Below are 12111 nucleotides of genomic sequence, written 5' to 3' on the forward strand. Positions count from 1 at the left end.
GCTCCCGTGTCATTTCCTGCGTTCAGGTATTCTCGGGGCGTGATGTCTCCCGGTCGCCACGTCCGCACGCGTCTCTATTTCACCAGCGAGAGCCACGTTCACTCCCTGCTCAGCGTCTTCCGCTACGGACGACTGCTCAACGTAGGGGCTGGTTTTTATCATCTCTGACAAGATTTGTGATGGTTTCCCCATTCTCTGTGTCCACTGATGATGATAAGCAGGATAAGTAGGATATCGTAGATCTACAAATTGATATTTATTTTAATGTCTGTGTGGGATGGGGATTTTTTTTGAGTTATAGTCAGCTTGGCTGGTAAAATGAATATTGAATGAATGAATATTATCAGCTGAAAGATTTTAAATACACAGTTTTAACAACTTCAAAAATGTTCTGTATTACTTACACTTCATTGTGTTTTTCACTGAATGACGAGGAATGGCCACTCAGGATTGATTTTTATCGACTATTCCTCTGATGGAATTCCGAAAGCATCATATAGTATGAGTTTATTTGTCCTTGTCTTTGTGCGTGTGTCAGGAGGAGAAGGACCAGCAGTGGAAACAGGCGATGGACTATCTGAGTGCCGTGACTGAGCTCAACTACATGACACAGATAGTCATCATGCTGTATGAAGACAACAATAAGGTCGGTCTGCATAGAGCTGCATCACACGTGCAGCAAATGTCATTCTCATTAATGTAATGTCAGTTTAATATGTTTTATGTGTCTCTGCGGTAACCAGGACCCCTCCTCAGAGGAGCGCTTCCACGTCGAACTCCACTTCAGTCCAGGAGTCAAAGGGTGTGAAGACGAGGAGAATGTACCCCTCGGCTTCGGCTTCCGCCCGGCCTCCTCTGAGGTGCGTGAACGCGTGCGGTTGACATCCTAAAGTTGTGCAAGTTGTTAGATCTAGGTACAGCAATTAATTAAATATTCAGACGGAGCGAATCCCGAACAGGAGAATGTCCTCAAAAATTCCTTCAGTTGATGTTTTTAGGATTCATTAGGATGCTCCATCACACCATGACAACTTAGGCATAAACTGCAGGACTGTACTGTATCTGAGATGAATGATTAAGCCATTCATCTCTGCATTTTAGTCGCTACTGGAGCTGACTTTTCACTACTTTTTTTTTTCTTTTTTTGTCCTATTTTCTTTTTCTGGCTGTATCTAGATGATATATTAGCTTTCTAGGCCTCTGAAGTTGATGATTGTGAATTGTAAACACTGGAGCTGTTCTTCTCTCTGCTTACATGCACACAAAGTTTGGTGCTCGGTGATGCATAATAATTACATTCAGAAGTTTTGTGCTTTTTTTAAGTGGGACTTTTAACATCAACTAACATCTTTTATCGTCCATTGCATGTTGGTTCATGGACAAAAGTATATATATAATGTCATTCATTTCCTGTCCTGTGTTTCTCCGACCATATCAGAATCAAGACAAGAAGCCCAATCAGGGCAGCCTGGAGGACCTCTCCCAGGACCAGCCCGACCAGGCCCTTCCCATTTCGGAGCCAATCAACATCCAACGAAGGTCTCCCATGATCCGCAACCGCAAGACCGGCTCCATGGAGGTACCGGACCGTAGTGTTGGTGTTTAAGAAAGGCAGGATGTAATCTTGATGATGTCAAAAGCTTCAGTGGATGAAAGTGTTGTCTTTCTTCAGATCAGAGGCTGTTTTTGTCTTTGCTGTCTTTTCTTTCTCCACCTGAGGGTAGCCGCCTCAGTCTTGACCCAATGTCTCCTGGACCCCACTCAGGTCCTCTCTGAGACCTCGCCCACCCAGACCTCCAAAGGCGGCACGTCCCACAGACTCTTCCCCTCGTGTTCACGGCAGTCGCCTGAGATCAAACCAACCATTGGCCTAGGTGGGAAACTCTGTGTGTGTGTGTGTGTGTGTGTGTGTGTGTGTGTGTATTTGTGTGTGTGTGTGTGTGTGTGTGTGTGTGTGTGTGTGTGTGTGTGTGTGTGTGTGTGTGTGTGTGTGTGTGTGTGTGTGTGTGTGTGTGTGTGTGTGTGTGTGTGTGTGTGTGTGTGTGTGTGTGTGTGTGTGTGTGTGTGTGCGCGTGCGCGACTTTGTTACTGCGCCAACCGACACTGAGCTCACAACACATTTATCTCCAGCTGTCATCACTGATCCTCCTCCCCATCACAAGCCCCTGTCACTTCTCCCTCACCCTCCCACCCTTTTCCATATCTCGCTGTGTCTCCTACATTTCTTTGTCTGTTTTTCCTTTCCTCTTTTCTTTCCACCACCACCCCCCTCACTCTCTGTTGGTCACATAGCTTCCACCCAGCTTAGCTTAGCGTCAGCCAAACAGGATCAGACTCCAAACTATGTAGGCTACAGGTCATCGGGGAAAACGGCGTTCACAGCCAACGGCGGGGTCCGTGGTGTCAGTGTTCAGAGAGGTACCGATATTTCCGCGTGGTGATAAGGTGACAACATAGGGAACATACTGTAGGTGTTTCCAATCCGTTATTTCTGAGGCCTGCACTGGAATTGAACCAAGCCTCTTATGATCATATTGACTCATCATAACATCATAACGTTGTTCACTAGATTGAGTCATTTTGTGGTTTAATTAATACAAAATTAGGCATTTAACAATCCAAACTGATGAATGCATATAAACATTGTCCCAATTCCATACTGCATACATGACTGTATATCATCATACGCTCTAGCATATATACAGTCATATATCTAATATCTCCTGTCATTATAAAAAAAACATAGAAATTGATTTAATATGCCAATAATAAGTTGACAAAAAGAATGTAAAATGTTTCCATTAAGATTTAATACAATTTATATGATACAATTTTTTGTTTTGTTTATCAATATCAATTTATTTTTCAGAATAACACCTTAATTCTCTAATTAGATTTACAACTAGGTTTATCTTTTATAAAGTAAAAAATTCAAAACCTGCAGCTGTATCAACAAACACTTATTAACACTTAATTTCACATTATTGCATTTGAAAGAAACGGTGAGCTCATGCACACAAAGATGACAAATTAATAACAGTGAATAGAATATTTAATTTCAAAATCACGTTCTTTATTTTAAAGATTAATGTAGTTGCAGTAAGTCAAATGTAGATATTTGGGTCTGCTTTTATTTCTAACACCGGTATTGGCTTAACAAGGGTATGATTATTTTCTAGTAGCATCTTCAACAAGACAGAACAACTCGATTAAAAATGTCCTTTGCACCAAATGTGTTTTTTGTCTCATTCTCCTGCAAAATGCATTTTGGTTCTGAAAATGAGCCATTTGCAAAATGTAAATGTTAATGTACTAAATGTTCCAAATCATTTGAATCAGACACGCATTTATGAACAACTGATTTAACCACCCCCCACCCCTTGTGAGTACAGCAAAACCAGAGTCCTTCCAGGTTCCCTAGAAGGACCCTTGTTTTGCTGTATGTACAGTTCCCAAGGGCACGAGACCTCCAACAACCTGCTAACACGGTGACACTCACACCCTGTATGAAAGGTCATTGGCTAAATCAAGATGTGTGGCGTAAAAAACATAAAACCATGAATGTGAGAACAGGGAGGGGGAGTCATTTTGTGGAAACAGTTTAGTCATGTGCGCTCCACTGGGGAGATTGAAACTCGCGTATCACTCCGAGACACGTGAGGTGGCTTCACCACATAGCTCCGTGTTACCCAAGCACACGTGATGTGCTTTTAAAAATGTGTCCTTAATATTTACGATGTTGGCAGGTGCTTGAGCAGTAAATTCTTTTTTAACATTGCAATCAGGATACCAAAGCATTGCACTCCTGGAAAAGATATACTGTATTTGTAATTGATATGATTTACCCTGCTTTTTGTAGTCAGTGCAGTTTCTTTAATTTGTTTCCACAATCAGGACCTAAAAGAGATAATGACACTAAATAGGCGGAAGGAAGGCAATTGTTAGCCTTTAAATATCTGTGTAGTGCTGCTTCTCCCTAAATGTGTCGACCATCAAGTCGCTCACTGCCTCATTATCGCAGGTCTGGAAGCAACAGTATGTTCTGTGCTCCATCTGAAGCCTCTGTGTATTTTTTCTCTGAGCGGAGCCGGTCAGGTTGTTTGTTAGCGCCGACAACACCAAGCGCACAGGTCACGGACAGCAGCAGCAGCAGCAGCAGCAGCAGCAGCAGGCATACCGGGCGACCTCGCAGTGGAGCTGCCTTCAATACCTTCGTTCTGTTTATAGAACAAAGGAATGAGGCGCAGACTTAACATTGATGCCCCGTAACTTATGTTTTTCCTCTCCAGTTCCAAAGGAAAAGTTTCTGTGTGGTCTACAAACTCAACATTTATTCAGAATATTGGAAAAAAAATATATTATTTATGAAAAGTAGAAGAATTTGGCTGCTTGCTATTCAGATGGGTTTTTTTGCACAACAGGGGGCTGAAACAAGCCCATGTCCCCACTCGGGCTTGTTCGTCACGCCTCTGCTGCTTTTTGCATACAAAACACACATGTTCTGTATGCACACATAATTAGTCTTGTGTACACACACACACACACACACACACACACTGTGTTGTGTAAACCTTGTAGGAACTTGCAGACTTGTTTTCACACTGTCAAATTGTTACAATAAATCAAGTCAACAAGACTGCTGTTTAGTCACAAGGTTTTCACACAGTTGGGCCTGTGAGATGTACACAGACACACACTAATGCCGAGAGACTGCCCGTAGCCACAGTGTGTGATGACAATAACGGCACGGTGTGTAATGAAAACTAATGCTCACCCTTCACACCTCCGTCCATGTCTTCGCCTTGCACCCCCCCCCCCCCCCACCCAACCCCGGCTCCCCACCCCCCTCACACAGGCTCGCTCTGCTCTGGCCTCTTCAGTGCCTCCGCGCTCGGGGTGTCCTGTAGCGCCCCCAACCTGCGGGACTACGTCCGCACGCACCACCACCACCACCGAAAACCACCACTGTCCCCCGGCAGTCTGCCATGCCAGATTGGCATGTTCGGTACGTTCACACCGCTTGTCTGTCTTCCACCACAAGGCGGGTCTTTTTTCTCCTTATTTATTTATTTATTTATTTTTTAACTTTTCTGGCTTCAAAATGTATTTGTCTCTTCTTTATTTCTCCTTGGGCTTCAGATACTTTCAGATTAAAGTTTTTTATTTATTTTTGGGGGACATTCTGTACTATTCCTGCTCTTTTGGATCAAAACTTCTTCTCGCTCCCGATTCCAGGGCAAATCAGCAATTTCAAACTGTTGCATCACATATTTTTCGAGTGATTCATTTCACCGTGCGCATGATAAATGCACTGATTTTGACAGAGGAGAGATCGGCCGTGCAGCAAGCGCTGAGCATGCGACCTTGCGTCGGACTGTGTAATGTTATCAGTGTTCTTCCAGATCAGCATGAGCACTCACTCTGTCTGCTTGGGTTGGAATGTGTTGAAATATACTCTCTCTGTGCATGTGGTTGTTCAGTATGTTCATAGATCCTCTCTCAGGAACCGTAACCCACAGTCAAGTTGGTCTTGTGTCTGGCTTTTCTCATCAATCACAATTTATGGTAATCCTCACATTAAGAAAACTCGGCCTGCTATTTGGAACGGATATATTTTCAGGACACAATAATCCACCTTAATAAAAATACCTAAATACCTAAAAACACCTAAATATTCCCCAGGATCAACCCCCCCCCCCACCTCCTCCCACATGCTTTTCACTCGGTTTTATGTTGTCAATGGTGAGTACATGGGAGCTCAGCCATCAGAGGTTCTTACTGTATATCAGACTGTATATCACAAATATCTCAGTCGATTATCAGTCTCATGGTCACAGCAGGTTTGTCGACCTGCTTCCTAAAACCAATAACACACCCCCCCAGGTCCAGTCAGCAGTAGATCATTTCACCAGCAATTCATATGTATGCATATGGATCAGCCCTAAACAGCAGGGACACTTTTATTTATATATTTTTTTTCCCCCCAATGTAGGTTTTTAATACAGGAAACTGAAGCGTTCTGTTTGTCCACTGGGTGTCACTCGACACACTTGCCTTCCTCAGTTCTCTTTACGTGTTATGTGCGGCTCTGTGACAGACAGTCAAGGGTTTTGAACTGACATCGGCACTGTTCATTTGAGGGAAGTGAGGGCTTCTTCAGGACAACATATTCATAAACATGTAGAAAGGTGAGATGAGGGTCAGCGCTGGTTTGAATTCAGACCACAGAATGACTCTGCAGTTTTTTGGGGTTTGATGTAGTCAGGTGACGTCATACCCCTTTGTCGACACCGCCCTTCGAATGTGTTCTTTTAATGGGACTTTAAACATGATGTAATATAACATTATGAAATACATAAAAGTGCACATACTCACCATCTTTTTTTTTCCAAACAAGACAAACGTGTAGTGATGCTGGAAACGATCCATTAGGGTTTTGGTAAGCTCGCATCACTACCATACCGCTTGGATCACATGACTTGTAGCGGCGGCACCACAGAGAACCGTCACCTAACGCTTCATGGAGCTCCACAGCGTCTTTCAGCTCATCGTTCTGGCTGAAACTTCACTGCTCTAATTCACTCTTTGTTCATCGATATTCACCAAACGACATACAGACTAGGTCAGTCATCACAGTGGACCCCTTTTCCATTTATGCTAAGCTAATCGACCGCAGTCTCTAGATTCATATTTACAGTACAGACATAATGGGGATTTAAATCTTCGTGTATCATTTTTTGCAAGAAAGCGCATAGGTGTATTTCCCAAAATGCCAAAATACTTCAAAGTTAAAAAGAAAGTCAACCAGCTTAGTACAGGCCAAAGAAAGGTAGCAAAGGGACAGGGGATTCTTAGGATGAGCATCACTCTGCCTGCATGATAACCATTCAACCAAAAACATTTACTCCCATCATCTCTCCCATCCTTCCATTCTACTCTCTCTCCGATAGCCCGTCTCCTCTTTGTTTATTCAGAGATGACTCTCATTTCCACGCATGTTGGTTGGCAGACAGACGTTGATGAATGGACAGGCCAACTCCCTCTCTCTTCTTCTTTCTGTTTTTTTTTTTTCTTCCCTCTCCTCTTTATTTTTTTTCTTCCTCTCATGTTAACACAAAAAGAAGAACACAGGCAAACAGGCAGACACAACACCAGGTACCAGCAGTCCCAGTAACACCAGTTACCTTTCTTATCTCCTCAGAGCTGTTCTCTATGCCGGCAGTAAAGAGATTTTCTGTGTCGTTTGCCAGGCATCCGACTAATGGTATGTCTGCATTTATTCAAGTTCATTTCGACACTCCTCCAGTTTTCCTTGTTATCTTGCATGGCCTTTTTTTTAATTTTTTTTTTTATTAGATTGGGGGAAAACAATTCCCTGTGTTTTCTATTTTTGGGAGTTTGACGTTTGGCTGCGTTAATTACATTCAACGTCTCCAGGATGAATTACTGTTTCTCTCGTGGGTTTCTGTTTCTCTACGCACCCTCGGTGTTTGTTTGACCGTGTGTTGTTTTTTTCCGTCGGCCCTCACCTCTAACATCACCCGCTCTGCCTGCATTTGTTTTCATTCGCCTTTCTGATCCTGCCATTTCTTCACAGGATGGATGTATGCGCCTCGTGTGGAATATGTCTCCTTCCCCAAAATTTTTCGTGTGTAGATGATCTGTGCACCCACCGTAACATATTCTCTCTTGCACCTTTTGTTCATTTTGAATCATTTATTCTATTGATTTGTTGTTGTGTGAAGGGGTAACTCAAAACCAGGCTGCAAAATCAGTGTTTCACTGCCCTTTTTTCCGGCGCAAAGTTTCCACGTGCAGCACACTGATGGGTGTGGTGAGGAATGCACTCTCCTGCACCTGTAACCACACTCGACAGTGTTGATCACATGCTGAAGTGCTTTACCACGTCACTCCGCAGCAGGGAGGTGAGAAGTTAAAAAAGAAAATCTGGAAATCAGAAAAAAAAAAAAACGTTTTCGTGGGGCAAGACGCAATGTGATGTATGTGATTTTTGTGAATGTCACAATAATTCATTTGTCAGTTTCCCGCTCACAGGCAGTTTTACATTGTTGTCTTTGACCCGCACACGGCCGAACAGGACAAGGCTGCGTCGTCTCCATGTGTTTTTTGTTTTTTTTCATCAGCTGGGATCGAAACAGAGTTGAAATTTGAAATATTTTTTGTTATATTGATATGTCTGCTAAGAGTTCTTATCAATCAAATGCATTTACATTTCTTTTTTTTTTATTATTTTATTCTTCAAATTAGTTCTATTTCACAAGCACTGACAATTGGCCAGTGTTGCTGTTCCATTGATTAGTTGATTGAAGAAAAAAAAAGTACTTGCTACTACAGTGAGAATCATTTAATCATTTCACACTTTTTTTATGAAGTTACAAATGAAACGTTTAGATTTTGGATGGTTGGTCAGACGAAACAAGGCATTTGAACATGTCACCTTTCTGGTAATTCAGTGTTTTCGGATTAAACAGTAATGGGGCAGAAAAAATGCAGTAGCTCTATGATTGAAAGACACTTCTTGATTTATTAAAATCCCACTTGATAGTGAGTGTTTGCATAACCTGTCGTTTGACGCACAGTAATCCACTGCTACAGCCGAGCTGTCAATCCCGACTGTTGTACAAAGGAGGAGGTTCGGGTTGATGTTACCACTTTGGTGCTTTCACACTGGTTCTAACAGGTTTGTTCTGACCTGGTTCAGTCAGTTTGTGAACAGATTTGTCCTCAGTGCCGTCTCTCTCTCTCTCTCCCGGTAGAGTAGACGATGCAAGCACAAAGTTTTCATTAGAAGACAGCCGCTGTTGGGAATGAATGAGACTAACTCCTCAGCTTTCTCGCTCTCTGAAAAGACTTATAGGCATTTTTAAAGCTGCAGAGTGAATTCAATGTTTGCTTCCCTGAAATGCTTTTGAGGCCGTCTTACCGCCACTGTGCCGGGGAGATCATTCACGGATGAGCTCCCTGATGGCAGCCCCGGTGGCTCATTTAGCCCGAGGCGGCGCAGACCGAGAGCTGCTGCGCAGCACATATTGAGATATGTCTGGATTGTAGCTACGACTCGAGATAAACGGCTCAGAAACAGCCCAGCGCGTGTCGGCAGTCTGACTGCTGTTGACCGAGTGTCAGCCGGAGAATGTACGTGTCGTCCGAGCACCAGGGCCATGAGACGTGATGGTTCAGACTGACGAGCAGAGTCCGCGTCAATCAGAAATCTGATGTATTGTTGTTGTAGCGTTTGCACCATCCAGTGCGATGTGTGTTTATATTCAGTTTGCACTCAAGTAGCCCGTGTGCCGTCAGCAGAAATTTGAGACTTTTAAGTAATAAAACGACTCAAGTCATCATAGAAGTAATTTTTTATAATAACTGAAGGAATTAATAATACATGTAATGTATTATTTTATACTGTCACAGGCTATATCTAGCATGTAAAGTTTTGTTTGTGTGTTTGTAAGTTCTGTTTTTGATTGTAAACGATAGGTAAATAATATATTCCATTAAAAAGTCACACGCATTTATAAAAATAATAGTACAGAAAGTAAAACTGACTGTACATTTCCAATAACATGTTTGAAAAGACGGTTGGACTTTGTTGGTACAAAACGTTAACAAGAATAGTGCCGAAACTCGATTATTTTTCTCACTTCTCTCAGAGAGCCATTTGTGAAACGGGGCTGTAAGAAGCCTCTGTTCACCATCTTCCCACCTCCGATCCTCTGACGGACCCAGTTGGCGACTGGCTGGCGGTCACAGGGGATCATTGAGCCGCTACAGAGCCAGATATTTCCCCTCGCAGACTAACGACGGAGTTGAAGGAGGGTGCATATCGGACTTCTGTATGCCGCCATTTCTAATGAGTGTAATTTTCTGTAACGGCCGGATGTGTGGATAAGCAGCGGCTTTTTTTCTATTTTAGACATCCAAGTATTTTTTATAAACTTGCGGCCACATTGAACTCTGGCCCATTGAGAGAGTCGCAGGTGGAGTTGCTCATTGGGACTGGTTGTTAATCAAGAAATCAGAAAGTCAGAGATCTCAAAAATGCATTCTTCATTTTAAGAAAGCCGTGACTGCACCTTTGTATCCCCCCGGCACCTAATGCAGGGGATATGGTATAGTATGTAGTGTAGTCATCGCTGTTCGTATATGTAAATGTACCGTATTTATGTAGCACCAGTCTTACTGACCACCCAAAGCGCTTTAAGGTACAAGTCACATTCACCCATCCACACGCACATTAATACAGCAACGTTTCTGTTACCTGCATACTGACTTCTGACCTTCATTTTCAAAACTGAAAGGTACAGTGTCATATACATTAATTCGACTAGGTCACAGAGATTGAAACTGCACTTTAGTCCCCTGTCCTTCTTTGTACAACTTTGCACACCTGCTGTGTCTGTTTTCTAACTAAAAAGGTTTTTATGATCGCAAATATCCATACATTTTTCCTTCTAAATGTCAAAATATGTACAAAAAAGAGCATTGAAACAACCTCTTCTGTGGGCGTAGAGTTCTTGGCCATTTAATCTGGAAGCTTGTGCATTAAGGAGCTCCGTGTGTGAGCCCAGTGTCGATGGCAACAGTTTGGCCCTCCGCACACCAAAGGTGGGGCCTGGGCTCCGCTGGGTCCCGTCAAGCGCTTTCGTGGCGAGGTGGCAGATATATTGGGGGTGTGGGTTGAACGGTTCGGGTCGTCATCTCCTCCCTCATTTGAATTAGCTCATCAACTGGTAGCCGGCTCATTGAGTGCTGATTTTGTGAAGTGTTTCTGGAGCACGTCGTGCCACGTCGCGTCACCTCAGCGGAGCCGCCCAATCATTGCAGTCATCTGCAGTCGGCGGCGAGGACTGAGTCATACATGTCGGATGTCTCTGTTTGCAACAGGAACAACTGTATTCCTCCATTTAGATGTTATGGACTGCCACGTGTTCTTTTTTTCCCCCCTTTTTAATTGTTGCGGCCTGTTAATGATCATCGTGCTCCCTCTCCTGTCCTCCCGTCTTTGTGTTGGCACGTGCATGGTGCAGTGTAAAGTCGGCGTTTCCTGCTGGATCCAGTGTGTGAGCTGAGTTTGACGTCCATGTGAAGAGGCCGCAGTCAGGGAGCAGGGGGAGGCGATGCATGCTGATTCATCATGCAGGGTTATTTTCACACAACTCCTGCTCAAATTAGACAGTTCAATCAATCCAACTTCGCCACCCCCGCTGCGCCACCGAGCCACCTCCTCCAGAGGCGCTGTGGTGTCAGTTCGAGCCAGAGCCGGCATTGGTTTTCCTCCATCGTCATTTCGTGTTGAACAGTAAGGATAATGTTTGCAGGACCAAAGGAGAAATGCAACCCTGCAGCTACAGCAGCTGTCTGTGTTCTGTGTAGTGTGTATGAGATATTTGGCCAAAGGTCGACGGAGCAATATCACGTGGAGATGGAGTTTACATCGTAGATATACAGTAAAAAAAAAAAATGCTGACTGTGGGGAAAAAAGACTTTAATAACACTCAATATGGACATCAACAATCTTTATGTCCATATTGGGGCTTATGATCCCATGAGAAATATTAGCGTTGAGCAGCTCGGGTAATGAACAACGGGGGGGGGGATTCTAATCTCGACGCAGTCCTTGTCCATTAAATACTGACGACAGCTTGTTCCGTTCGTGTCATTATAATAGACAAGTTGTTATAGGAATAGTCATGACAAATCTGTATTCATTGTGAGAGAATGTTTCTTCTCATACCTCTTTAGGTATTTCATTGGGGGTCTTTAGATCTGCGTAGTATTGACGTCACTGATAAAGAAACGGTCAGTGAGTCTCTCAGTGGGTAATTGTGATGTACAATGTGTGTGTCTGCGCCACGTGAGGACATCTTTGGTTTGAATGCGCCCTGCAGAGCACAGTCTTGAGAATTGGGCGGTATTACACGGTGTAAACTTGTGTTGCTCGTGTCCCTTCTTTTTTTTTATGTCTCGTGAACCTTCTTCCAGCAGCTCGGTAGATTTTCCCATCAGTCGTGGCACATAGGTCATGCAGAAGAAATGCAGTTACAACTGTGGCACAGTTGTAACTGTTTTTTTTTAAAAAATAATTTA

General features: G+C 43.4%; 1 protein-coding gene across 5 annotated transcripts in view; it reads left to right on the forward strand.

Annotated features, from left to right (window-relative positions):
* ppip5k1b (diphosphoinositol pentakisphosphate kinase 1b) overlaps positions 1-12111 on the forward strand; it is a 46555-nt gene that overhangs the window by 28149 nt on the left and 6295 nt on the right. For 4 of the 5 annotated variants that reach the window (XM_047333224.1, XM_035642319.2, XM_047333225.1 and 1 more), the window contains 7 exons: positions 27-141; positions 539-646; positions 744-860; positions 1439-1579; positions 1766-1874; positions 4856-5005; positions 7202-7264. In XM_047333224.1, coding sequence (XP_047189180.1) covers positions 27-141; positions 539-646; positions 744-860; positions 1439-1579; positions 1766-1874; positions 4856-5005; positions 7202-7264 — 803 coding nt within the window. The remainder of the gene's footprint in view (positions 1-26; positions 142-538; positions 647-743; positions 861-1438; positions 1580-1765; positions 1875-4855; positions 5006-7201; positions 7265-12111) is intronic. The other variant, XM_047333227.1, reaches the window with a different exon arrangement.

This window comes from Scophthalmus maximus, chromosome 7, assembly GCF_022379125.1.
Source record: "Scophthalmus maximus strain ysfricsl-2021 chromosome 7, ASM2237912v1, whole genome shotgun sequence".
Taxonomy (NCBI): Eukaryota; Metazoa; Chordata; class Actinopteri; order Pleuronectiformes; family Scophthalmidae; genus Scophthalmus; species Scophthalmus maximus.